Source organism: Pseudopodoces humilis, chromosome 20, assembly GCF_049639895.1.
Source record: "Pseudopodoces humilis isolate 2021_Gansu_Grassland_sample_001 chromosome 20, ASM4963989v1, whole genome shotgun sequence".
Lineage (NCBI taxonomy): Eukaryota > Metazoa > Chordata > Aves > Passeriformes > Paridae > Pseudopodoces > Pseudopodoces humilis.
This window is the reverse complement of record NC_142219.1, coordinates 7,941,476-7,969,209: the sequence shown is the minus strand read 5'-3', so window position 1 is coordinate 7,969,209 and position 27,734 is coordinate 7,941,476. Positions and strand designations below refer to the sequence as shown.

Genomic DNA, 27,734 nt, shown 5'->3' with positions numbered 1-27,734 from the left:
GTCTGGAGAGGAAGCCATAGGAGGGGTGGACGATGCTGTCAGGCACATGGTGAGGTTTTTGGGGTGATCCTGATGGTCCCTTTCAACTGAGATTATTCTAGGATTCCACGAGTGCTGAGCGCAGGGAGGGCTCAGTCAAGAGTCATCCCTGGGAAACGCATCCTGCTGCTTTCAACCCTTCTCTGATGGCAGAGGGCGTGTGGATGGAGCTCCAGAAGCTGCGCTGGGCAGAGGGCGGCGCGGCCGCCCCGCGGGGCCCCGGGAACTGCCTCCCCGCATTCCAGGAATTGTTTGCGGCCCCGCCCGCCCCGGCCCCGCCCCGGCCCCGCCCCCGAGCGCCCCTTAAAGGGGCCGGCACCTCTCCCTCAGCTCCAGCCCCGCCCCTGCCGCCCCTCCCGGCCGGGCAGCGCCGCCATGGCGCTGGAATTGGAGCCGTCCGCGGCTCCCCTGAGCTCCTTCCTGAGGGACTTCCCGGCGCCGTTGGGCCCGGGGGAGCCGCTGCCGTGGAGCTCCGCGGGGAGCGGCGCCCTGAGCAGGGCCGAGGTGCCGGGCGCGCTGGTCGAGCGAGCGAGGAGCCTCCTGGGCAGCAGGTGAGGGGGCGGCGGGGCGGGCCGGGGTCCGGCCGGGCTGCCCCCGGGGCGCCGCTGGCGGCCGCTGTGAGGGAGCGGGGCCGGCCCGGCAGCGGGGCCGCAGCAGGTGCAGGCGCGGGAGGCGCTTCCTCTTGACGCGGGGCCCGCCGGGGGCGGGGGAGAGCCCTCAGCGTCTCCACAGAATTTTAGGTTTAGAGACCTATTTGTTATTATTCCCCTTTCTAAATTACTTTTGGTGACCGGTAATAGTATGCTTCTATTCAGGCCATAGGCCTTCGGCCCCGTGCCTTCATAGTATTGTTTGTGTGTGCTTTTCAAAAATACTCCTCTCCCACTCTCGGTACGGATTCAGTTGCAAGCCCGCAATTAGCGCGATTCCTGTGGTGGAGTGCCAACAGCGTGAATTCAGATCCCTCAGGGCACCTGTGTGGGTCAGCTTGGAAGTCTGGGCGGGAGGGAGTCCGTGAGGTGCCTCGCTGGGCTGCCAGGGGTAAGAAGCGAGCCAGCTCCACTGATGTTCAGCTCCCCAGCACTCCTAAGTGGGACGTGCTTGTGTGGGTTTATCAAGCTGATGTTTTCTTAAAACTTCAGGATTATAGTCACACCACTGCTGGAACATCTACGCCTCAGTGATGCTTCTGCCATCCCGTGACTGCATCCTCATAACCTTCATCCTGACCAGTTTAGACTTCCTCTTTAATACTGATAAGAATTTGAATGTTACTTACTTCTTTTGGCCAGTTAGTGCTTCATCAAGAACAAGTTATCTCCCACCAATTTCTTGTCTCCTGATACTCCACTCTCTTACTGTACTTCAGCAGTAGGGCCTGTGCACTCCAGCTGTTATGAAGTTTCCACCACAATCTGCTTTGCTAACCTGCTTTTAAGAGTCAGGAACAGGGGATTGTGGATGGTCTAAAAGAACGTGAGTAGTGATCAGACTGTGCTGTGGTACTGGGGTGTGGAGAAGACTGGTTCTGGTTTGGTATATGCTGAATGTTACTTGGTTATTAGAGGAATTTGATAGATAGTAAACGTGATTTTAATTACTTGCCTTTTTAACTATCATCTGATGAATTTATGAATACCAAATAGATTTTTTGTTGTTGTCATTGAAAGTGTATAGGTGATTTTTAGATATTTAAATTGGGAAGTTTGCCTTAAAAATCAAGTTACTCCTACACATTACAGAGATGATTATGAACATAAATCACTTACTTAAACGGCGTGCTTAAATCTGAAGATGAGAAATCCATACCAAAGAAATACAATTTCTTACTCTGTAGTTTAAAAAGGCCCAGATAATCATTGCATTATTTAGTTGTGCTTTGAATAAATTGCTCTTGAACAAAACACAGCTGTTGCATTCCACAGCGAGATTGCAAATTCATCACAGGCATTGAATCTTTGAACTCTGTGGAGTAAGAGTGGTTCTGGGTGAGTGCTTTAAAGAACAGGGTAATGCCAGTCTTGAACAAATATTTATCACATGGCACCCACTGTGCCACACAGGCCAGGCTGATGTTGTCTACCATTGATTTAGAGAGGAAGGTATAAGGATGTAGAATTATGGGATGTGTTACTCCAACTGCAGTGCTTTAAAAATCAGTATTTCTGAGCTGCGCATCTGCTGACATTCTGTTGTTGTCTGTTGGGCACCGTAACAAGCAGAAACAGAAGAGGAATGATGGTTTTGCAATACTTTCACCTCACCTGTCACGCCTGGTGTTTACACAGAGAGTAGCCTGCCAGTGTCGGAAGCTTCATTTTTCACATACCTGCCCTGCAGCCAGTTTTGGCTCCACAGCCTCTCTTGTGGAGCTGCCCAAGTCCTGAGCTAGCAATAAAAAAAAAAAAAAAAAAAAAAAAGGAAAGAAAGCTTAAAGAAAGGTAAAGCAGAATTGAAGTACAGCAATCTAATTATTAATTCTTCTTTTCACAAAATGTTTTTGAAAAACAAAATAGATAAGAAAAGTGTTTTTATGGATTCTTATGGCTGGCTGCAGGCAGCTCTGTGTTTGGGTGAAGCCATGAGTTTGAGTGTAATGTAGTGTACCTGAAGTGTCAAATGTAGGGATCCCTGCAGAATTTTAGCTAAGTTTTTGACTCCTGTAACAAAGAGAAACCTCATCTTGCAGTTGCAAAAAGGCTGCATTTTCCTGCTGGGTAGGCAAAGTTCTTGCATGTGGAGAAAAAGACTGATACAGCCCAAGGCCAAGACAGGAATCTTGTGTTTTGAAATTGCAGGCCTTCCTCTTATAACCCCTGTAATTAGGAACTAAAACTGAAGTCTCTGATTGTGTGAGAAATTGCCAACATTACTTCTATCCCCCCCATGTTTGCTTCTGTGGATCAATTCAAAGTGCAGCTTTGAAGGCTAAATAAACTTTTCTGTTGATGTGAATCCTCAATAAAATAGATGAGGGAATAGTAAGGAAATAAGAGAAAGAAGGATGTTAAAGATTTTAAAGAATGGAAGAGTAAGGGCAAGGACTGACATCAGAAGATATTTAAATGTTTGTATAAAAGTTGAAGATGCAGAAATGATGCCAGATTAGTGTGCAGGAGGTCACTGTAGTTGAGATCCAGCCATCTGCGTGCTGTCATGGCAGCATCCCAATCACATGGATGGTGACTCGGTGAAAAACATACACCCTCAAATATCACTGTGTTATTCTATGTAGATTTAACACTATGAAGGTGTTATTGGATGTACCTTGCTGGCTTCTGGCATTGTTGCTTGATCTCTCTTTCCTGAGTGAGAGATTTCTCTAACACTCCAGCATCACAGAATGTATTTTGCATGGTGATTAGTACTGATGAAGGATTTCTTTGTAGATCAAAGTATTATTGGGAATCAAGTTTGACACTCAGTTCTGCTGTTCTGCTTTTCATTTCTGTGTTGTCAGGTACTTAATTCACACATGCACAGATGTTTGGGTCATGCCCAGAAGGGCCCAAGCCAATCAAGGTCCATAGGCAATAAAGGCCCAGCAATATCCTTGGCTCATGAGACAACATATGGTGATGTTTAGCTTGTTCTTCCAGTTGCTTGGAGGCACAAACCTTTGTGCCTTTGCAATGAGGAATGTTGTTCCTCCACTACTGATCAAGATTTCTGCTGAGAAGAGAATGGGCCAAGAAGTAACTTCGGTTAGGTCCAACAAGGAGTTTCTGAATGCTGTTGCTTGCTCCTCCAAGGCTGCGCACACCTTTTTATATGGAAGCAGCTGGATACATCAGGCTAATCCCTGAATGTCCTAATCTAAAATGAATTATTTTAATTTCTACAAATGCAGCTACCATAGTGAAACAACTGCAAACCATTTTGCTCTCTGGCAGGCCTTGCTTCTAAATCACTAATCTGGTGAAGCTTTGCAGGTATTTCTACTTGAATAGTTCATTTAAATTGATGAAACTGCCTGCTGCTAACTGCAGCTAAATACATAAATAACGTTTTGGAGAATCAAAGCAGCATAAGTAATATTGTTTTGCAGAATTTTAATTAACATACACTTTTGGGATATTACTGTGTTCTGGTAATCTATGAAAACAGGTGAATGTGAATGAAATGGCCATTAGTTACTTCCCAAGCTTTAGAAATTACCCTGAAATATTCCTGACTTTCACTGCAGCAGAATATGAGATGAAAACAGACCCCCAGATATAGAAATTTCATCTTCCCCTTGATAGGAGCTGAAACTTCTATGGCCATCCTGTGACATATCCAAAGAACAATGTGAAATTCCTGCAGCCTTCCTGTTGGAGGAGATTTCCTACAATAACAGTTGAGAGACTTGGGTTTCCTGTTCTGCCCCCTCCCAAGCGATGTGCTGTTGCCTCAGCATCCTGTTTTGTGTCTTTGTGCTTTACACTGTAGTGCTTACACCAAGGTGTGGCCCTGATGTCTTTATTTCCAGTATTCCTTCTTTTAGAGTAGTTAATTCAGCAATTCTGATATTTTGATGTTTTAATGTGATTTAAGTATGAGGAGGGGGAACAGAATCTTATTTTGCTTCTGATTTCCCAATCTCTTTTTAAAACGCTCTTCAGTCTCTTCCTCTGTGAAAACTACTTTCTACTTTGACCTCTGCTTTTAATAAATTCCCTAAAACTTACTTCCCGATTCCTAATTTGAACAATTTGATGTAATACACTGGCACTTCTCCTTGATTTGGAACATGTTTGCATATTTTACTCATAACCTGTGTGAAACACCCTTAATGTTGTTGTTTCAGGATAAATACTCAATTTTAAAACAGTGTGTTTAGGGCTTAATTGAAAAGTGGCTTTTGTGGAATTAAGCCTCTCCTGTTCTGCTGTGGGGTTTTTCTTCCTGCTGAGAATGAAATGGGAGTAGCAGGTGACTCTTCATTGCACATTTTGTGTAAAAACTGTTCAGTAATGACTGAAGGGCCTGAACAGATGGATTCTGGATTCTAAAGCTGCTGCTTCTGGTAGTTTCATAAGAAAAGCTGGGGAAAAAACTGCTTCATGTAACCATAAGAGATGGAAATTCTGTGTGTGGCACTGTTTATGTATTGGTTTTGATTCCCTCTTGCTCATCTCCTTTAATGACCTGATGTCATTAGCACACGAAACAACTTCCTGTGCATTGTAGAATGTCAGATGTTCTCTCCTTAGTGGATATATACTTGTACTTTTCTGGCCACCATCACCCTGGTAACTCTGGGTAGTGCTCTAATAAATGCTAATGCTTAAAGCTGCTTGAGTGGAAACATTCTGTAGTTGATTATAAGAATAAAAAGAGAAAGGGAAATAAAACTAGCAGTTTGGAGGGAAAATACTGAATACAAGCAGCTTTTGTTTAAGAGGAAACTTGTGACCTGCTATTATTTTGGCAGTGTGAGAGGATCTTTCATTTGCTGGAGAACTGCTGGCATTTGCAGATCTGCACTAAACCCACTGCTGACAGAGCTGTAACATGCTAGAAACACACCCTGAGCTGGCAGTGGCAGAGCTGTGCTCTGTGTGATCTTTGGCTGTTACAGAGCCCATGGAGCAAACAGGGACACATCTTCCCTTAGACATAAGGCAGCTGCAGCTGCTTTGTGCTAGAGCTTGTGCTTTCAGATATAGCACTTCTTTCTCCCCAACATGTGTGTATGCACACTCTGAAAGGAAAAGAGGATTATACACTGGTGCTCTGGCCTGCAGTACCACTGCTGCCTTCTTGCCATGACTTTGGTAATAATGTCTAGAAACAAAATCATGTCACTTTTTTTAAAATCTGAAAGATAAGTGATCAATATTTGGCCAGGACCATTGTAATCTCTTGTGCTTTATTTTATGTAAACAGATTTTCTGACAGTACTGTGGGAGAATGTGTGCATTTGGGGTGTGGGGAATATGAATTCTTTTGCTTGCAAAATAGGTAATGCAAAAGATGCAAAAAAATGCAAAAGTCTTTGTGTAAACATGGGGTATTTGCTGTTTCCTAGAGAGGCTGTGTGCCACCCTCCAAGGTGCCACAGAACTCATTCCTCTGCTCCCAGTACTAAGGAGCAGCTTTTTGGAGTCTGCTATCTGCTGTATTACTCTGTGTCCTCAAAGCCACTGTAAGCTGGGCAGGGAGCACTGCAGGAATCTGTCACCTGTTTTGTTTTCAAGCTTTTGTAAAAAGTTCAGTTGTAGCTGAGGCTCTGGCCAAGGTGTGGTGGCCTGACCTTTGGCTGCTTCTCCCATACCAAAAAACCTGTTTGCTCAAGACTTCTGAATATACCCTTTTAATAAAATAAGGGAGGAGGAAAAGAGGTGGGAACATCTTTGAGCTGGTGACTTGTTTGCAACACTTGCTGCAAGTGTACTGGGTATTTAGTGACCAAAATAAAAACGAGTAAGAGGTTACCTTATTGTGTTTTGGCTTACAAAAGAGCATGTATATATTTTGGGTTTTTTCTTTCTGAAGACTGGTACTAAAAGGATCAGTAACAGTCTTATGATTGTCCTTATGTACATGATTACACTGTAGCTGGACACCACTGTGGTAGTGTGACAGTTGGTCTTTTGAAATGAAATAAAATAGATAACTAAATTGTATTGCAAAAGAGAAACAAGGTGAGCAAGAGAAGCAAGTTCTGTTCTGTAACTTATGCCAAATCTAAAGTATGCAAAATATCATAATTGCATTTTACTTCTGTGTGTAACTTTATTTTGGCCCAGAGGTATATCAGCAGGAACTTTGCATAGCTCCTTTCACCAGTACTGTGTGCCCAGTAGTCCAGAATCTTTCAAGAAGGAGGGTGGCAAATAAATTTAAGTGTCATCTTATTAGTATAGGTATTGCTTTAACTTGCCTCTTTTATCTATACTCAGGTTCTTGAAACGAGTCTTGTATTTTACTGTGAGTTGCTGGAGGATATGAGCTCCACGTTCCAGCCACTGTTGATCTGACTTCAGCTGCTGGTGAAGCTATGATGCCTCGTCTGCACTGTTACGACATGCTTTAATTCTCTTGAAATATTTTTAATTATGGTCAAAACATACCCTTTATGTTAGCAAAGAAATAGCCTGCAGCAAAGAAATTCATGGTCTGTTTACTACTAGTCTGTGTGTGCTGAGGCTGAGTGTTTAGTGTTGTATGTCAGAGAAATGGGGCTAACATGTTTCTTCTAAGATTCCCCTAAAGTAGCATCCTGTGCATGGGACACACCCCACCAGCTTTCCTCTTCTTCCCAATACAGTTGGTTTTCCACTTAGGAAACAACTACAGTGTTCCTTCTGATTCATGGAGATTAAATTATGCTTGGTTCAGCTCATCACCAGGGTGTCTTGGGCTTCTTTGAAAGGAAGATTTTAACAATAAGTGACATTCTTCTTTGCTTACAGGAAATGTTTGAAGTCTTCAATGATAATTGCAGTAGGTTACTTTTACACTGGTTGCCATAGGTACTGTGGCTGTTTCCAGATACTCTCCAGCCAAGTGAGACCTTGTAGCTCACAACTAAAGCAGCAGTCCTTGCTGTTTTTTAATGATGCATTCTGTTAACTCTTAAAATCTTTGATTTAGAAAGTGAACTTAGAACTGGTGAACTCTGAACCTGAATGAAAGATGCCATTCCTTGGAGCTCCATTTACTTGAGCTCAAGTGAAAACCAGTCTTGCCAATATGGTAATGTGATAATAAAGCGTTAATAAAGTAATCACAAATATGTTCTGTTCGGAACTGAAATTGAACTAAATAGGTATGGTAATTTTTTAGTCTTTATCTTTTTTTAGTGTGTCAGAATCAATTGTTTGATGTTGCTGTCTGCATAACAAAATCCCAATAAGTAACCACTTTCTTATAGATTTGAAGAACTTTGGAAGGGGAGGAAATAATTAGGAAGGGGAGGAAATACTTAGGAAGCAAAGATGAAGCATATCAGTACTGAGGAATCACTGAATTTCCTTCTTAGGAACTGGGTGGCAGCTGGAAAAAGTTGAAGGATGTGACGTAATTCATAATTTTTTTCTTTTTTACAGGCATCCTGGAAGCAGAGGTTTATACAGGACTTGTGCATTATAGCATTTAGTAGATTTCCTTTTGTTTAAGCTGCTTTTTATGGACCCAGTTCAGCAATCCTGGACTCTGGAAAGCAGAAATGTACAAGGTTTAAAATCAAAGTATTAAGCTCTCTTCTGATGCTGAGCTGTGAACCCAGGCGAGATTTGATTTTTTCCTCCAGCATAGCAGAGAAATTCTGAAGATGTCTGAAGCTGTGGCTCTCACTGTGCAGTTAAATGCATTGCTGTTTTCTTTTTGTTTCTTGTCTCTATTCTTGGAGCTGAAATATGCTTTGACTAAAGCTTCTGACTTTCAGCGGTATCAACAACACATCTGACCTTGTTTGTGGGGCTTATATTTTTGTAGTCCTTTCTTTTTCTCTTATGCAAACAATAACAGGAAGAAAGATACGGCACCCCCTGCCCTCCAAAAATCTGTTTTGGGTGTATTTCTTGCCTGACCTTTTAAAGGGTTGTCTGTCAGTGTCAGAGTTGTTATAAGCAGGCATTGTTACTTTAACTGAGCTAGGAAAGGAGCTGACTCCCCTAAACATTTTAGCCTTAAAAAAGAAATAAAGTCACATTCTGTTTTCCCTTGATGTGACATGACTACAGCTAGCACTGAAAGGACTGCTAACACATTGCCATCTATTTGAAGTACCGAAATAACTCATTAAATTGGGCTGTCACTGCCACAGAATGCGTGGCATAAAGCAGGCCTGTGTTGGAGCCTACTGACTGACACAATGCTTTCTGTTTGCTGCCATGGGAGGTACTCATACACGGCTGCGAGGATGTGACAAGGCCCCTCTTTCAGGAGCACAATGGCAAAATGCATTTCAGCTTGTTGTCATTGGGATCTAAAACCCTGCAGTCTTCCCCTCCCTGCCCTTCTGCACGCACAAGCTGCTCATTGCTGAGCAACATCACAGACCAGTTGCTTCCACCATTTCATACTCCCCAGCAAACCAGTTTTATGCAGAACTTTCTAAATGTTTCCTGGCAAAACAAAGTCTTGTCCTTGACTTGCTGTAGGTGCCTTAATGTGATACTTGCTTTGGTTGTGTAATTCAATACTGTGTGGGAGTCAAACACTCCATGAACAATGGATAAAGTGGCTTTTTATGGATGTTGTTGCTTATTCTTCATTGTGCTCATAGAAAATGGCTGAAACATGTGTTTTATACTGTAGTTATTAGTGCTTGCCATGAGACTGTAGTGAATATAGGAATTATTTTATAGTAGCTGCCTTTTGGATTTGGATGGGACTTATTCGTTTACAGATCTAAAACCATTATAGCAAGTGTGTTCTTCTTATGAAGCATGTGGCTTGAATAAAGCATTGAATGAACAGGAGATGTTGAGCAGATCATGTAGCATTATTGTCTTCTAGATGCCCACCTAAAAGCTTTGTTTAAATCACAAGTCTTGGAGTCTCTTCTCATCCTAGTCACAACTCTTTGCATCTTTTACCTGGGTGGTTTCTTTGGAAAACTTCCAGTCAGAATAAACGGAATGATAAGGGCTGGAGGTTAGCACTAAGCATGACTTTTCTTGGGAAGGAGAGTTCCAAGTAACTTTTTTAGAGATTTGCATCTACCACAATGCTGAGATCTTGCTACTGTCTGTGGTGAGATTGTTGACTGCAACAAGAAATGCTGTGTAGTGAGTAGAAACAAAATGTGTATGTTTAGAGGCTGGAATTGAAGGTAGCAGTTTCCATCTGAGAGCTCAAGAGAGAGGTACCATCTGTGACTGGAGTGTGAGGCAACAGTTTGAAAATATGATTCATGCACTTCTTCCTCTTTACATTCTTGAGAAAGCAGTTGTCTAACTGAGGATCTTACTAAAGATTTGTGTGAATAAATATTGAACATATGGTTTGCTCTACTAGTTTACTAATGAAGTTTGTATTATCGTGTAATGATTTCTAAGTCTGAGGTTACCAGCCATACACTGCGAGGTTGTAGCTCAGTTTAAACTAATGCAGTCTATTTTGCTTTCCCTTCCTTTTCTTACCAGCAGAGATGTTTCACCGCTTCTTGCAGCATCATTGATCCATGCTGCAGTTGATGAAGTTCTCCAAACAGACTTGACTGAATTTAAGCTGCAAAATGTGGAAACAGAGGGAGAAGGAGATGAGGAAAGATTCACCTGTAAGTATACTTCTTCCAACTGTGGTTTTCCCAGAGGCTGTCTTTCAGAAGACTTCAGTGTTTTGAAATGTTTCCCAGATTTATTTGGTTAGGCTGCCTGGCAAGCAGCAGCGAATGGAACTTGATTTGCTTTTGCTGTGTATCTGTGGGACGAAAGGAAGCTGTGCTAGTTTTGTGGGCAAAATGCAAACACAGTGTTTGGAGCCCTGATTGATCCTGTGGATTGGCTTTCTGAAAGGGAGGAGTGTGTCCTTTTCCCTTTGGTAGAGTGACCTTAGCTAATTACTCCTGTGTTTTGACATTGACATCACCACAGTTGTTGTACAGTCAGACCAACACCTTAAACGCACCCATATAAACCATCTTGCTTTTGTCTTGGCAGCCAGATTCTGACTTCTCCACATCTTGAACATCCTGAAACTCTAGATCTTTCTCTCAACAAGTTGCTCAGTAGTCTCTATTGAGGATTTCTTTTCTTCCCACTCTCACCTATAAAGGTGGGATGCTGAGGGAAAAGGAGCCTTGCATATATCTTTTACCTGATGCCTGTATTTTCTCCGGAGTGAACTGGAGAGAGAACAGACCTTGGTGTCTGAGTACTGGGTTTGTGCCTTGTGTAACAGATGGTCCTACTGCATTTACGTGCTGAAGTGTTTAACATTAGACTTCACCAAACCTTCAGTCCCAGTGCCAGAAATTTAAATAGAGCAGGATGCAGGCAGAGTAGAAGATAAAAATGGAAAAGATATGTCTTAGGCAAACCAGTCTGTTCTGTAAGAGAAAACACTCACCCTCCCATTTCCCTAGAATGGCTTGAAAGACACTTCAGTGTGCTCCAAACAGAGTAGTGCAATGATCAGGATATGACATTTCCCAGAAACTTCTTTCAGCATTCATGTCCAGGTCTGAAACGGCAGGAGGGGGAACTCAGTTAATTAAGTCATGCTGCACCCTGATTATGTTATCCCTCACCTTAATGCCTGTGGCCTTCACTTACTGCAGCTAGCCTGACCTGAGGCAGGACTCTGCCTTGAGGGGGAGCTGGCAAATATATTAATTCAGTGTGACCAGGTCACTGTAGCCTCTACAGGTAAGTCAAAGGCAGCATATTGTTACTCACCTAGGATAATTATGTAGGTTTGCACAAAGCAGTTGGAAACTGTTATCAGAGCATCCTGCAGTCTGTGCTGCGGACTCTTTGTTGAGTCCCATGTAATTATCTTTGAGGTGAACTATAGCAGTAATGTAAGACATGAATCCTATACACTTGTGAGCCTAGGATTGTAATCTGTAGTTCTGTGTTTTATGTAAATCTTGGGCCACAAACCAAAATTAATCCTATCTGAATAATAAAGAAATAATGTCTAGAAACAAGGAGTAATGAAGAACTTGATAGGACACGGATGTTTTCTTGGTCACAAGCATCTGATGTCTTTGGTTACTATATATTGGGGACATTTGTAGAATAATCAGGCTGCTGTTTTACTCTGAAGGCCATAAAGATAGGACTGGAGTCTGCTTTTAAGATAGTACAGACACAGTTGGAAAGTCCTTGGATGAGTTTCATGTTGAACTAGTTCACATTCTTTCTCACTATTCCTTGTTGACATATGCCCTGGAGCCCTTCCTGTTCTGATGGTTGAAACCATCTTTAATTTCCATTTTATATACTCCTGTCTATTTTGGTTGCTCATTCTTGTCACCATTGCCATTTAGATCAAATCTCTACTGACCATTCATTCCCCTATTGAACAGGATGGAAATCTGCTCTTTGTTCAGGTACTTGCATTGCCTGATCTCAGCAAGGAACAGCTACTTTAAAGGTGTTCATTTTTCTGCACCCTTGGACTGTGCTTGTTTTCCCTTATCTTGTAATTGCTATTACATCACTTTAACTGTACAACTAGAAGGAAAGCTGTTCCTCGTGCTACAGCACAGTATGGACTCTCTTCCTGCACTGCAGTAATAAATCAGCCAAAAAAAGCATTCTTGGAATGAAAGAGAAGTGATTATGTAAAAGCAACAGTGGGGGTGTGTGTGCACGTGTGAGTACCACTGCTTGTGGTACACTGCAGAACCTTTTTTGCTGTTAAGGTACTAAACTCTTTGTCAGAATTCACAAGCTTAATATTTAAACAGCAGTATGTATCTTTGAGTCAGTTTTAGTGTAGACATTTACAGATATGTAAAGTAACAGCTGTAGGCAAGGCTGTCTGAGATGCTGTCCTATTTTGTTATTTTTTGTATGGGATGATTTAATATTTAAAGGTTTTTATAGCTTGTCCATTAACACCTACATATTAAGCAAATTAGAAGTAATTTTGGTTAGTATGTAGTGGCTGCTAATCAAAAGTGTGTGTTTAAATTTAAGTTTTCAATTCTCCAGGCCGAAAGATGCATTTGAAACTGGCCAGCCACTGTTGCTGAGGGAAAAAAAACAACTTTAGAACCAGGAGTTATAGAAAGGAATTCTGAGGAAGCTTTAACGCTAGCAATGTTAGCAGGAGTCAGGATAAAATAGATATAGGCAAGATAGTACTGCAGTTCTTTAGATTATACACTAGTGACCAGCAAATTATTTTTGCTCTATAGATCTTTTTCAGTGTGTTTTGAAGTTAGTTGATTTAGCATTGAGGCAGGCTTCCTATTCAAATAGCAAAACTTTATATTGTTACCTGTTTAGAGGGATACTGTGTTGCAAATCTAGACACAACGCCAAGCCCCAAGCCATTCAGTCTGATGAACAAGTTTGGGTTAATTGGTCTTTGGGATCTATCCAGAAAAGGATTTGAGTGTCTAGCTGGAGCTTTTCACGCTATGCCCAATAGTTGTTTACAGTTCTGCTCTGTAATGACAAAGCTGGAGAGTAGTGGAAGTGTTCTGTCCCTGCAGCTCCTACAATCACGAGTATTTAAAAAGGTAAAGATAACAGCTTAAAATTCTAATTTGCTCAGCTCAACTATGAGTCGAGCTATTGACCTCAGCAAACATTTTCAGACTTCCTTGCTGTTTCAGTGGAAGTGGTTCAGTAGGACATAACCTGACCCAAAGCCAGGCCAGTGCTTTTTCATCCCTTGTGTCCAAGGCAACAGCAATCTCATCTTGAAGGTTTTTCTGCCCGTTTGATGATTCCCTTTTATTTTTCAGTATGTATGAACTCCTACCACCATATCTTACTAATTTTACTTACATAATAATATTTGTGTCTGATTTTTGGGGGTCTTTGTTAGGATTCTTGTAATGTAATCACCTGCTTCATAAACCTCTATTTTGAAGAAGAACTAGCAAGTAAAGAAGTTCCTATTATCCTTAAAGTTACACTGTTTTCCATTGCAACTTTCTCTCCACATTATTCTCAAGACCTCATTTTAATTCTTGCAGAACCTGTAAAGGCAGGGTGCTGGCAGCGTGTACGTAGCTTAGGGAAAGAAACTCGAAGGAAGGACAGGCCAAAAGATGGGGTCATAGTGGGACACAGCACTTACTGTTTTGTCTCTGTGCTGTCAGTGCTGGATGGGGAGTCGCTGCAGCGCTGCTTTTTTAACAAGCTGCGGGAGGTGTGCTTCGAGTGGCAGAAGCAGTTGCCACCACTGAGGCCCCTGACGCGCTTCCTGCTGGTGTCCATCCATGCCATCCGCAACACGCGGCGCAAGATGGAGGATCGCCACGTCCTGCTCCCGGAGTTCAACCAGCTCTTCGGTCTCTCGGTGAGTCTGGACACAACAGGGGGAGCTGGCTGGGCAGCTTTGCAATATTGCTGTAAGCACAGGGCCCTGGTGATGGATGATCTGATCATTTATTGTATGTGCACTGGAGCAAGGACTAAGTTACTCAGATTGCTGGGGGCCAACTACTGCCCTGATAAAGAAGTGATGCAGGGAGGATCTTGTGACTCTGGGATTTATGTCATAAGTTAGGAGATAGGAAGATAGAAAGCTCACCTAGTGTTGTGTTGCTGGAGTTAAAATGTTCTTGTGACTGACACAACTTACATATGGATTGAGAGCAGCCCTGAGGAGCAGGACTTGGGGGTGCTCGTTGATGAGAAACTCAATATGACTCAGTGCGATGTGTCTGCAGCCCAGAAAGCCAAACATGTCCCGGGCTGAATCAAAAGCAGTGAGGGCAGCAGGCTGAGGAAGGGAAACCTGCTGCTCTACTCTGTTCTGATGAGATTTCACCCACAGAGCTGTGTCCAGCTCTGGAACCCACTACATAAAAATGAGATGGACCTGCTGGAGTGAGTCCAGAGGAGGCCACAAAGATAGTGAGAGGGCTGCAGCACCTGTGCTGTGAAGACAGACTGAGAGCTGGGGTTGTTCAGCCTGGAGAAGGGAAGGCTCTGGCGACACCTTATAGCAACTTCCAGTGCTTAAAGGGGCTACAAGAGAGAGGCTTGGAGTAACCTGGTCAGTGGAAGGTGTCCGTCCCATGGCAGAGGGGCTGGAATTAGATGGTCTTGTAAGGTCCCTTCCAACCCAAACTGTTCTATGATATGGAGAACAGCATTTGTACAAGTGCCAGTTCATGAAACTGCTGGAGGGCTATATAACCAGCAGTCTGCTGCTTCAATGCCAGATTATTTTGAAGGACATTAAGTGACTAACAGCAAACAAAGAAAAGTAATTGGCCTGCAGGAGTTGAGATGTGATATCCATTTTGTACATATGTAAATGGACTTTAATTGCCATTTGTATGGAAGAAAGCCCAGAATAAAAAAAACTTTCCTTGTTGGTACCAGTCTGTGAGCTATTTTGGTTTTGAACATGAATGTCTTCCTCTCCCTCACTCCCTGCAAAAGGATGACGTTGATCGTGCTTACTTTGCGGTGTTTGATGGCCATGGTGGAGTGGATGCTGCCAATTACTCAGCCACCCACTTACATGTAAATGTTGGGTTACATGAAGAGATTGTTAAGAATCCAGCTGAGGCCTTGAAATGCTCTTTCCAGAAGACAGATGAAATGTTTCTTTTCAAAGCCAAAAGAGAGGTGAGTGGGTAGAGATGAATTCCATTGTATTTAAATAACACTGAGAACTGTTGGACAATGTGGTATTATTCAGAAAACTTTGACAGTACAGTTTATTTGAATCACTGGCTTCTTTATGAAATTATGCTACATATGAAGGTTTTGTTTGATCAAATTATTTTGAGGAAAACCAGTGGTTGGGAGTTCAAGATGAGTAATTGAAAATAAATGCTAAAGTGATTTAAATGATTCTGATATATCAGTTATTTGAGAGAATACTGGTGCCTCCTTGTCTAAACCAGGCAGCCTCTAGATGTTCTGTTGTCCTACCTCTGACCTGGAAAAGAGATTTCTTTCTTCCTGATAATACGGTTGCTATCTTCCTCTTTCTTGTCCCACCATTACTGTCACTGGTGATTATAAGTGAAAAATGTGTTCTCGGATTTAAATCAGACTCCTCAGTTCATTAAACCTATTGATTAAACCTTGTATTAAGTTGCTACAATGTACATTCTTTCTTCAAATCCACATTACACTGTTTGAAAACTCTTATTATACCAGTACTGTGGGAGTACTAGTTGTCAATGTCTTCATTTCTGTCAATGAGGTATGAAAGAGGGACCAGCATTTCATAAGATCTGACTCTCACTAATCTTTACAGGGAATCTAGGACAGTTAGATGTACAACAACCTTTGTTGACATTCTCATTTAAATACCCAAGGGTAAGGAGATCTGTGTGAAGCAAGATATCTGTAGATGCTAGTGGTAGAGAATGTGAAAGAGCTTGGAGGGATGTGTTTGTTTGTGAAATGTTCATTCTACTGAAATCCAGATCCTCTTGCTTTTCTGCATGTCTTTGTTTTAAACAACAGAGCTTTTAGTCTTCTAGATCAGTTTTGGAATTAATAGCAAGAGAAGGAAGAATATAAGAGACAGTATTAATCATCTGCATATTAGAAAATATGTTTATAAATAGTTTATTTCAAGTCTCTCTTCTATCTTGTACCTTTTTTCAAGTATGTGATTTAGGATTAGCAGGTCTAATCTACTGCATTTAATATGATTAAACCTAAGTTTTCAATATTGCCATATATCCTAATATTGAATACTAGGATATATGGCAATACATATATCCATATATTGAATATTCACCTGACACACCTGTTTTCTTTCTGTAGAAGCTGCGGAGTGGCACAACAGGTGTGTCTGCATTGATTGTAGGGAACAAACTACACATAGCATGGCTGGGGGACTCTCAGGTGATGCTGGTGCAGCAAGGGAAAGCTGTGACGTTAATGGAACCTCACAAACCAGAAAGAGAAGTAAGTCTAATTTGTTTTTTTCCTCTTGAGTGTGATGTCAAATTCTCTCTTGAAACCTTTTGGAGTCAAGCCTTTTAAAGTGTTTGGTGCTTTACATAATTACATATGTATGTTAAGATGCATAGAATTAACAATTTCTTGTTTTACATCCACTCCTGTGTCTTGACAGGGTGATCCCTACACCTTACCTACTTGGAAGTACTAATGAATGGTACTGATAGTCCTGACTTCATTTCCTGCTCAGACTATTCAAAATTTGCAGTAATTTAAGACTTTCACAGGATTTTTGTGTGTGAATTTAAATCTGCCTTTTACAAAATATCTTAGTAATTTGAGATTAATAGCAATTTAAAATGTTACCATAATGCAAATCTTTCATTATATGCAGTACTGTCATTGAAAAGCTAATGCTAATCTACTGGCCTAACTGGCTTAAAGTACATTGCATTTCCTATCTATTTAAATAGCCAGATATTTTATTCCATGAAATTGGATGGGGACTTAGCAAGTTTAGCTGGCGTTGTATGACCCTTTGCCTTCATTGCATAAATATTTGTAATAACTGAGTCATTAAAGGAGTATCAATGCAAAGACCATTGTTACTTAGCTTAGTTATCATGTATTTCATTCTGAACATTCACCCAATTGCTGTATGGAATGGGAAGAAGTGGCAGGAAAATTTACTCATCCATATGGAAAAGCATATGATGATACAAAAACTTGAGAATTCTGCCTTTTTGTGGACAAGCCATAGCAGGGATGGAAAGTAGTGGCTTGTTTCCAGTAATCCTGTGTGTACGTTTCCATGCTAGATTCTGATATGTGTGTTTGCTATATTCATTGTAGAAATACAGAAGCTGGAGCAGCGAACAAAATATATTCCACTTTTTTTCAGGATGAGAGAGCAAGGATTGAGACTCTGGGTGGCTGTGTAACCTACATGGACTGCTGGAGGGTTAATGGTACCTTGGCTGTTTCCAGAGCAATTGGTGAGATAAACCATCAGAATCAGTAAACTTCGGATTAAAATTGATTGAAACAGACCACCTGAGACTGTTTACTGTAAATGGTGTCTTGTTCAGCATCAAACAAATAGTAAACAACTTGCTGCCTTTCCCATAAGGCAGGGACTTACATGGCTTGCAGCTACATAAGTTTATTGGTTTTACCATGAGCATCAAATATTGTTTTATTTTACATACTAGTCATGATAGTCCTGATTTTTTTTCTACAACTAAGATTTTGCTTTCTGTAAATGCCTAAACTACTGTAAACAAATATGCAGCATTTAATTTGTAAAAGTGGAGGAAGTAAATGTTTGTCTAGCCTTTTTATGTGCTCAAATATCTGAATTGTGAGGGAGTTTTGTCCACTTTAATATGAATGTATCTTTCTCCTGGCTGTGAATCTTTCCGCTTAAGTCAAATCACTGCATTCTCCTTCAATATCCAGCAGTTTAGGGCATTGTAGTATTCTCACAATCTTATTAAACAAGCTTACTTTGCTAATTGCCAATTTGGGCAAAAAGAGGAAAAAACCCTGGGCAATACAATAGATAAATGTATGAGTGGGAGCAGATTAGTATGGAATTTGTATAATGCTGTTTGGATCAGTAGCAACCCATGTTTGGTAACTATGTCCATACAAAACTGATACACTAAACACAATGACCAGATTCTTTGGGCATTGTGATGTATATCTGGATAGGTGAGAAAAATCACATTTTCATGGTATTCTGAAGGCTGTACAGGAGGCACATCTGCAAAATGAAGGCCTGACTATCTCCTTGCACAAATGTGTTTCTGAGAGAAAAAACTTGGGAATAAATTCCTTATTTTCCCTGCAAAATTAGGGGAGCATAAATTAAAGTAACTCCTTAGAAACCCACTGGATTTAGGTAGGTTCCAAGCATCCTTGAAGAAACAAAAGGCTTCCATGCTTATTCCATGGTTTTTGTCTACTCTTGTCCTGCATCAGGTACTTCTGGAACATGATCTGGCTGTCCTTGAGGATGGTAAAAGCAATTGGTGTGTAAAGAAGTACCTGTTTACATCTAAAGTAAAAAAGCCTTTGCTTTGCTTGTTTGTCTCAGGTGACATCTGCCAGAAGCCCTATGTCTCTGGTGATGCAGATGGAGATTCCTTCGAGCTGACTGGCTCAGAAGATTACCTGCTCCTTGCCTGCGATGGATTCTTTGATGCCATCAAGCCCCACGAAGTTGTAGACTTGGTCCTGGATCATTTGATGCAGACTAAAGGAGTGGGGCTCAAAGCAGCAGAGAGACTGGTGGCTGCTGCCAAGGAAAATGGATCCAGTGACAACATCACTGTTCTGGTGGTGTTCTTGAGAGATCCTCAGGACATCCTGGCAGATTGTCTCAGAGACTCTAAGAGCCCTAGGGCTGATGGTGATGCTCAGAGCTCACCCTTTAACTGCCTCAGCTGCGAGGCAGTGACAGAATCTGTTTAGTCCAGAATGTTCAAGTAAGTTCATGTAAGGAACTGCTTTCCACTGAAGAAGTCTCTAATACAGAGGGCAAAATGTATCAGGAAAAAAGACAGATGGACAAACGTGGAACAGAAAGGCAAGATCCCTTTTACTGAGTCCCCATTTGTCTTTTCCTTCTCCCTTTTTTCCCCCCCTCCCCTCAAAAAACACTGAGCAGATGTGAAGATTTGTACAGCTATTTCATCTCTGGGAGCAGACACTAAAGTGTGTCCCAGGGCTGTTGGTCATATCCCTCTGTCCTGGAAGTGGTAAGAAACTATAATATAGGGATAAGCTAATGGATGAAAATATGCATTTCATGAATCCTGAGTGAAAATTTGAATTAGTGCTTAGAAAGAGCACTGTATGTTGTACTTAACTGTGATGTTACTTTGGAAGGTGGAGGGGAGAAGCTGTCCCCACCAAGAAAAGCTTCTTCCTGTGTGTGTTCTGTAGGAACAGGCTTGGGGTGCAGGGACTGGGTGACACCAGTGTGCTGTGTAAGGTGCTTTTGGTTTGTACCAAAGATACTACAAGAATGATGTGGCCTCTTTATTCAAATAGAAAGAGTTAACATTTGTGTATATGGAGAGGAGAAAATAAAACTGGGTCTCCAGAAAAGCAGAAAAACTAGCTAGAAATATCCCAGGAAAAATGATAGAAATCAGTTGCTTTCTGGGATGGTCTGGCTTATAAACTGGAATCTGATATTTAACTGCACTGGATTATGTCTCCCTAACAAACATGCTCATTGGCTATTTGGCAACCTGAAAAGATCCCCTCTTGTGGTATTTGAGAGAGATGTTTACAGTTTGTGTGCTCAAGCAGGTAAATGTGCTCTTCCTGCCACTATTTTGTGTACTACAGCAGATGAGAAATTTATTTTTATCGTGTTTATTTGTTAATTTTCTGAACTTCACATTTGGAGGAATGTTTTGCAGTGTTACTTTATTTTGTTGTGGTTTTTATTTAAACTGGAATTTTAAAGTGGCTCTGTCTTTATTATCTGGTGTAAAAAAAACTGACTACCCTCAAGTGCCTTAAGTATTTCACCCAAGGATTGCTGGCTGCTTATCGTAGTCTGGTGAGCCAGTTCCTAATTTTTAAAATGTGACTTTTTGTTTTCATTGATGTACTTAAATGTTTCAGTTTGTGAATTATTTTGGTGGTAACTAGGTTTCAAGAAAACATCTTTCATTGTTGCCAAATCTTGTGGTTTATAGTAAAAGCTTCGCTGTGACTTTCTCCCTGCCCTGTGCAGAAAGCTCTAGAGATTTAATCATAAAGTAACAATCTGAGTAATTATTTAATTTAAAAAGAAGTAACTTTTGGCCTTCACAAGAAAATTTAGTAACACAAACTAGAAACAGTTTAGTCACAATTCTTTATTAATTGAAGGTTAATTTGGCACACTTCATGAACCTCTTGGGTCTGAATAACTTTCTAAGGAACTGCAAAGCTCAGAGGATGAAAGAATTGTAATGAATATGTAAGGGTGTTACACAACTGCTCTATTCATGATGTGCTAGAGCCTGTGGTTGTGTTTTGTCTTGCCTGGCTAGCAGGACTCAACAAGATCTGAAGGCTCAATGGTAAATTTGTTATTAATTTCAGTGTCTAAACAAAAAGTGCTTTGCATCTGGCAGCAAGATTGTATGCCACATTTAGAAGCACATGTCATTGCAATATGTCAGTCCTGTTGATTAAAATATGGTGAGCATTAATGTTGCTTGGGGAGGAAGTTTAGGTAGAAGAGCTGGAATGGCTCAGAGGAAGAACAGAGCAGCACTATGTCCACAGTCTCTGGATCCTTTGTGGGATGATGCAGTGACCCAAGGCTTTTGCTGGAATTCCTGTGAATGATCCTACAGTTTTTAACGTAGGAACTCCTCAGTGACCTCTCTCACAGCAGCTCAGACAGTGACTGCCTTGTTTTGCCACAGCAGCTTTTCTGTCTTAAAATATATGGGGAAGGATTTCCCTTATGGCAGCCTGGTGGAGTGGGCATCAGTGTTTGTAGTGAACCTTCTTCAGTTAAGGAAGCCCTTAGACTTGTTCAGTAATCCCCTTGGATTTATCAACTCCTCTCTCTTTGACTTCTAGCCAGATACTCAATTCTATCCTAAAGCCTGATGACCACTAGTGTCTCTTGGTGTCTTGGAAATAGTTCTATTATTAATATAGTAAGAATCATGCAGAATTGTTTGATTTCATTGTTATCTGAGGGTTATCAGGAGAAGGAAAAATTATTGTATTTATGAAGGAAGATATGAAATGTTGGTAAATTCATGATATGGTTTAGTTTCTGAAATTTGTCAAATTTCCTTAAAGGTGAAGGGGACTGAACAAGCCAAACTCTTTGTAATGGTTCTTTTTTTTTTTTTCAACCCTTTCTGGGCAGATTTGCATTACAGAGGAAAGAAGTCTTAATTCTTTTGATGGTTGCTTGCATCTATGTGAGAATATCCTTTTTTGTTTCAGATTTGATAATTTCTGTTTTATGAGAGCTAAGTGGAATGGGCCTTTAGAAAGCTGTCTGTGGCAATCATAAAATCTAATTCTCAAGCAATGCTCTAGGGAAGAAATTCTGCATTCTTAAAAGCAGTTCCCTTACATTTGCATTCATTCTGACTGACATAGTGCTGCATTTCTTTGAGATGTAAATGGATAGGAACAGTCTTTGAGAACTCAAATTACAATGTGGATTAAAAGTATTTTTCTCATTTTCAGACTTCTTACTACCTTTGAAAAGTCTGGTCAGGTCAACAGAAATTGTAATGGGTCAAAAAAGGCAGTTTGTATCCCATCGCTAGAATAAGTAATTCCTAATGTGTCTTCTGCAGGAAAATCCCAAATATGGTTTGGGGGGAAGCTGTAGAAATTAACTGAAGGACTCAAGACAAATGTTCAATAATTTTCATGCCTTACTAGACTCCAAATGAATGTCTGCTACTGCATTTTAGCACTCAGCAGAAGAAAAATTGCTTTTTAAAGGAGCCTGAATTTTTAAAATAGAGCACACTTAAATTCTTTTGTTCTTTGACTGGAAACTAGCTTCAGTTGTTCTGTTTAGTGGGTATCCAACACCTTTTTTGCTTATTCATGCTTCTACCTTCCCTTCCTTTCCCCATCTTCTCCTTCCAAGCCACACACCTATGACAGTGAATATTCTGGGTATGACAGAGACAAGATTAAAATTTTACAAATAACATTTGTTGGGGGGGTTCATTTTGGCTTTTTTTCCCTAAGAATACAGATGATAGAAACATGGAAAAAAAATTTAGAACAGAGGGAGATTAAGTAAAATCCACCCTCTGAGTGATGGAGGAGTGAAAGAGAGAGACAGGAATGCATTTAAGTATTATTAATGCCTATTTTAAAAAGGAAGTGGGCTGGAAAATAGAGCTACAAATGTCAGTTCTTTAGAGTGAAATACCAGTGCTTGAAAGAGTTAGAAACACACCCATTAAAAAGAAAGAGCTCAGCTGTGGTAACTCTGTCTTCAAACAGCCAAAGAAGAAATAGCCCTGAAAGTGTCCAAGGTGATTTACTGTGACCCCTCAATGCTACCTTGGTAGCTAATGCTCCTAAATGGGTTTTTCCAAACATCCTCCCAGGTAAAGTAGTGCTAAGAGGGAGCACCCAGCCTCTGCAGTTCCTGGTCACTGTGCAAGTGCTGCCGTGAGTAACTGTGGAGTGTGTTAATGAGTGGAGGGGATGGTTGAGCCCTGCAGGATGAATAATTGGGCACCAAGTGGTTACAGCAGTGCTGGCAGCAGAGTAGTGTTAATCACAGTGATGACTTTAATAGCATTTAATAGACACTTAATTTGAAGTCAGATGCAATACTGCTCTTTTACAAAGCATTTCCAGTGTCATTAACCTTCTGTCATGAGGAGCCACTAAAATTTCCACTTTTTTGTTAGATGTTGGGGAAAGTGCTTCTCTTGCTTTCTGCATCCTGGAGATAATTTGGCTGATTGCACTGAAAAACCTATATTCAGTTGATAGCTTTAGATCACTTCTTTGGGGTTGAAGCTTCCCTCCCAGACAAAAAAAAAAACAAACAAAAAAACCCCACCTAAAATTAACCTAAGTACTTGAAAAACTAACCTAAAAAAGGTATTTCCAAAACAAGTGGCTAAAAACTTTTGTAAATGTTATTTGTGAATGGCATTGCAGAAAAGATGAGCAGCAAATACCCTCAATCTATAAAGGGCATAGACAAAGAAGTTGAAGTTAATATTCCAGCTCTACTCTTAGTGCAAGTTTGCTTCTGTTGGTTAAATTATTTGTATTCCTGTGGATGCAGGTACTCAATGTGCAGCACCAGCCATTGTCTCTTTTTAGTCTTACAGTATTGAAGTATCAAGGAAATGCTTTAGGGAGAAGGTGGGGGGATGTTAGCCACAACAGAGCAGATTGCAGATGATTCATGTATAATTTAACTCTGGTTAAGCCTGAATTAAATTTTCCTGCTTAGTTCTATTACTGTCCCTTTTGCAATTGGGTCTGTGCCTTCAGACAGATTCCTACTAGGAAAAAATGGTCCATTCCCCCTTTTTGAGGAGCAAACCCTTCTGATGAGCAAACTCCACCCAGGGAGGATTGGAGAAGGAGAAAAATCAACTTTCAAATGAATGCAGAACTTCCCAATCTGCATGAAGTTATGTACTCTCCCGAAACACAAATTTATAGCAGGTCCGGTTGCATTTGAGTAGTGCTGGAGACCAGGGAGATTTCTGCCAAGCTCATCATAACCTTTCAAACAGCACCAAAACTGAGAGGCTGGTCCTCTCTTCGTTACTAAATGGAGCCAAACAACCAGCCAGCCCTATGGAATATTTGCTTTGCAGCATTGACAGCCCTTAAGAGCTAAGCCAGACATGCTTTCTGCATGTATTTTGGTTGGGCTTAATATATTTCTTGGATTTTATTTAATTTAAAGCTGTTTTTACTTACGTAAGTCATGTCAGCTGAGAAGTAAACAAATGGAGAATTGAAGGGAGAGACTGTTCCTCTGAGCATGTATCATAGACACTTGTTAAAATAATGCCTTAAAATGAGCTGGTAGGTTCTTGTGACAGATAACCTTATCTCTGCATGGAACAGAAACCAAAATCTTCCAGAGAATCACTTAAACCTTTATTTTGGTGTGACCCATCAGACCTGAACACTCACAAGCGTATCAGTGTCCCTGGTTTAATGTGTGTTCCAAGCTGTGCATGCTGCTGCTGGTGCACACAAAAATAAAGAAGGGACAGCTGTGCTGGCCACATCGAAAATTTAGCAAGATGCAGCTTTTGTTAAGCAGAGGAGGACAAAATCAATAGGAAAAGAAATGTTTTCAAGCTTCTTGGAATGCAAACAATGGAATAAAAAAAAAGCAGCCTAGAAGAGTTGGCAGTGTGCTGTCGGCTGAAAACCACTGTTTCAAGCAAATTAATTTGGCTGTTTTGTAATGTCTGTTTTATTTTGATAACAAACTCCTCTCAGTTAGTTTTATGTCTTATTATGTGCTCTTTAGTGGAAGAGACAAGATACATTCAGCTCCTTAGGAAGTTAAATATATCTGGGCTTTGTGACTAGCTAGATTCTGATTATTGAATTTTCTTTCAACTGTTAAACCTGATTACTAATTTCCAGGAGATATTAATATATCAAATACTGAAGCTATTACTGATTAAATGGTTCTGGATTTCCATGCACAGGAATGTCATTGGTCCTTCCTGATCCAGTGGATCACTCCTTGAAGTTATTTATCCCTTTTGAGGCCATACATTAGGCAAGTAAAAAGTTCGTTGCTTTGGCAAATAGAGCTGAAATGTGTGACCATCATTCCTGCCTGGAACTATTTATCCTTTTACCTAAGCAATGATGGTATTTTTTGGATGTCCAAGGATAAAGATATAATAGGTAGGAAACCAGGGTGATCCTATGGGGACCTTCTCAGGGCAATAAAAATACTTCCTTTTTTTTTGTGGTGCCCTTTATAACTCTGTGAAAAGGCATTCAGCTGAATATTGCATGATTAATGCTGCTTTCTTTGTCTGTTTTTCGCACTTTTTTTTTCTTCAGTGTATTTAATAATAGCAAGATATTTGTTTTATTTGGGGTCAAAACTTTATACTGACAAAAAAAAAGGCCAGTATAAAGTTTTTAACTCTAAGTTCCTTTAACTTAATGACTTGACTTTTAACTTCTTCTTCTGAAAGTCAGTTTTGCTCTGTGTCCTCTCTATTTTCTTCCCAATTTTCTTTATCTTTTATGTCCTTTTACATTGTCACTCTCTCCCTCCCCAAAATGCTGCTTTTTAAACTATAAAATCTGTTGGCTGTTAAGTTAGTTTAGTTACCACTTTGTAATTTTCACTTCATCTGTGTCCATAGTGAATTTGGTCTGATCTTTGGAGGCCTGCAACACCAAGAGTGTAAAAAGAACCATGTCAGCTAGGAAGATAAGACTACAATAACTATTGCTTTGGCATGGACCAGTACTGGATATGTAAGAAGAAAATCCTGTTATTTGTATCGTACTCCATAGGAACACTTAAGCTTATTTCAGGTAACAATAGCTCTCACCCTGATTACCGAACTTCAGAAACATTCTTGTCTTTGTCCTTCCTTATTCCTGCAGATTGTTTGTGTTTTCAAACATTTGCACTGTTGAGAGTGGGGGGAAAACTTTCTGCCTTCCTTCCCCTCCCCAGCTCTCTCTCCTGCCCCAATTGGCTGAGCAGTCAGGATAGGAGCAGCAGCATCAGCCTGAGGCTCAGCAACCTCTCAGTCAGTGCCATTCTTCAGGGTCTGCCCTGTACTGTAATGCCAGCCTGTGCTTGAGGAGTGGTAAGTGAGACCTCTGTAACTACTCCTGCTGACTTAAAAATATATCTTCTTATCAGTATTAAAATAGTACAAGAGCAGATATGTTTCTTTAGGCACATTTCTTGCCACTGTGTTGGCTGATGAACCTTGAATGAAAGTAAGAGGGCCAGTGACTTTGAAATAGGAGCTCTTAGCCAAGTTTTGTAGAATCATAGTCCTTATTTATTTTGTATGCTGTCTGCACTTGTGACCCTGAGCAGAAAAGCTGCAGTACAGCAGGTTTTATAAGCTGTGGCTTAACCAGTTATCTAGTCTCTTAAAACTCTTATTTAAGCTGACTGGTTTTATGCACAAGTCAAAAACCTGTTGTCATTGATCATTAAATGCTATGCATATTGTACATTCATTTACATGGATTGTTCTAATAGTGCTTGTGTGTATTATGCTACGTTACTGTATTTTTTCTATATGTATGTATTGCATGAGGTTTAATTGCTGGGAATTTTTTTTACTGTCACTTTTGTATTCACACAGTGCCTCATGTATCTATTTGCATATTGCAAGAAAATGTTTCAAAACAGTGATTGGAAACAGGTGGGGATAAGAACTTGCCACTGTAGGATCCAATGGTTCTGAAGTATTAATAAAGTATAGTGATTTGAAACACTGTTTATTTTCTTAAAGATCTATTTCATTCTAATATTTCAAATACCTCATGTTGCAACTTTTTTCATATAGGTCCTGTTGCACATCTTTGAGTGGTTACCCTGTCTCACCACCTTACCATCTTCCATAGGGCTTTTCTGGGAAAAGAGATCAGTGGAAGCACTAGAAGGAAGTAATCCTTGGGATTACACAGTGTGATTAATTGAAAAGATGAATGTTACTGAAACCATTTCAGGACTGTGTACTTCTAATTCATTGATTTGATCTGTTCCTTCTTTTTCCCAGCTGACCACAGTGACGATGCAGGTTAAGTGGGGTGTACTGCCTGTGTCTTGCAGTAACAGGATAATGATCTGAATGACCCTGTTGCAGCCAGACATGGTGACAATTTATTTACTTGCATACTTTTTAAAGAAGTGGTCTTTGACCATTGAAGTGGAAGGCTGGGGCATGAATTCTTGGAGTATGTTAGGGCTAATTTATTACAAAACACAGAGAAAATTCTAAGAGGGATAGTAACCTGAAATACAAGTAAGGCTTGGAAGCTAAGCTAACCTGTGATTGTTTCTGAAGTGCAGGTGTTCATATCCTCAGAAGAGGAAGACATAAGGATTGCAGGACAGAGATGGGACACTTGACAAAAGGCAAGGTTTAACAAGGGGATGTGAGAGATGCAATCTTTCAGGAAGTTTGTCTAAATGCTTTTGTATTTATCCTAGAGAAGAGAATGAAAGTCTACAAGAACCCAGAATGCTGCATCACAGAGAAACAGATAAAGGATTTCTTGAAATACAAAAATAAGTATAACCATAATGAGTCATCAGATGTATTTTGGTCAAGATGTTGTGGGCATGCTTGAACCTACTTCAGATCAAGCCTCAAGTCTCTTAAAAATATCATCCATTTCATGGTTCTAAATGTATTTTGGTTTTTTTATTTTATTTTTTTAACAGCAAGAATTGCAGGGGTGAAACTTCACTTTTAATAATCTCTAAAAAAACCAGCAAATTCACAGAAAAGTGTAGGCTGGGGATTTGCTTGACTAGGTTTAGCAACAGTTTTCCAGCCTCTGATTCACTGGGCTCACCAGGGAGCACAAGCAGCAGCTGACTACCACTGTTCTTCTTTGGTTTTGTAAAGCAGCTGTGGGAATCCATCAGCCAGGTAACTCCACAGTCCAAAGGCAACTACAGCTGATCTTTGCCAGTAACAC

At 40.6% G+C, this 27,734-nt stretch overlaps 1 protein-coding gene across 3 annotated transcripts; it reads left to right on the top strand.

The window, feature by feature from the left end:
* The first annotated feature begins 388 nt into the window (after positions 1-388).
* On the top strand, positions 389-26,519 carry PPM1F (protein phosphatase, Mg2+/Mn2+ dependent 1F). 3 transcript variants are annotated; one of them, XR_015774211.1, is made up of 8 exons: positions 389-590; positions 10,119-10,252; positions 13,760-13,959; positions 15,054-15,242; positions 16,401-16,544; positions 17,440-17,533; positions 18,637-19,128; positions 25,421-26,519. XR_015774211.1 is itself a non-coding variant. In XM_005524589.3 (7 exons), the coding sequence occupies exons 1-7, from the start codon at positions 415-417 to the stop codon at positions 19,011-19,013; spliced, it is 1,311 nt and encodes a 436-aa protein (XP_005524646.1). In that variant the 5' UTR covers positions 389-414; the 3' UTR covers positions 19,014-26,519. The 3 variants fall into 3 exon arrangements, 2 of the variants coding, with proteins under 2 accessions (XP_005524646.1, XP_087921037.1); XM_005524589.3 differs by having other exon boundaries at positions 10,122-10,252; positions 18,637-26,519; XM_088064911.1 differs by having other exon boundaries at positions 18,637-26,519.
* The last annotated feature ends 1,215 nt before the right edge of the window (positions 26,520-27,734 follow it).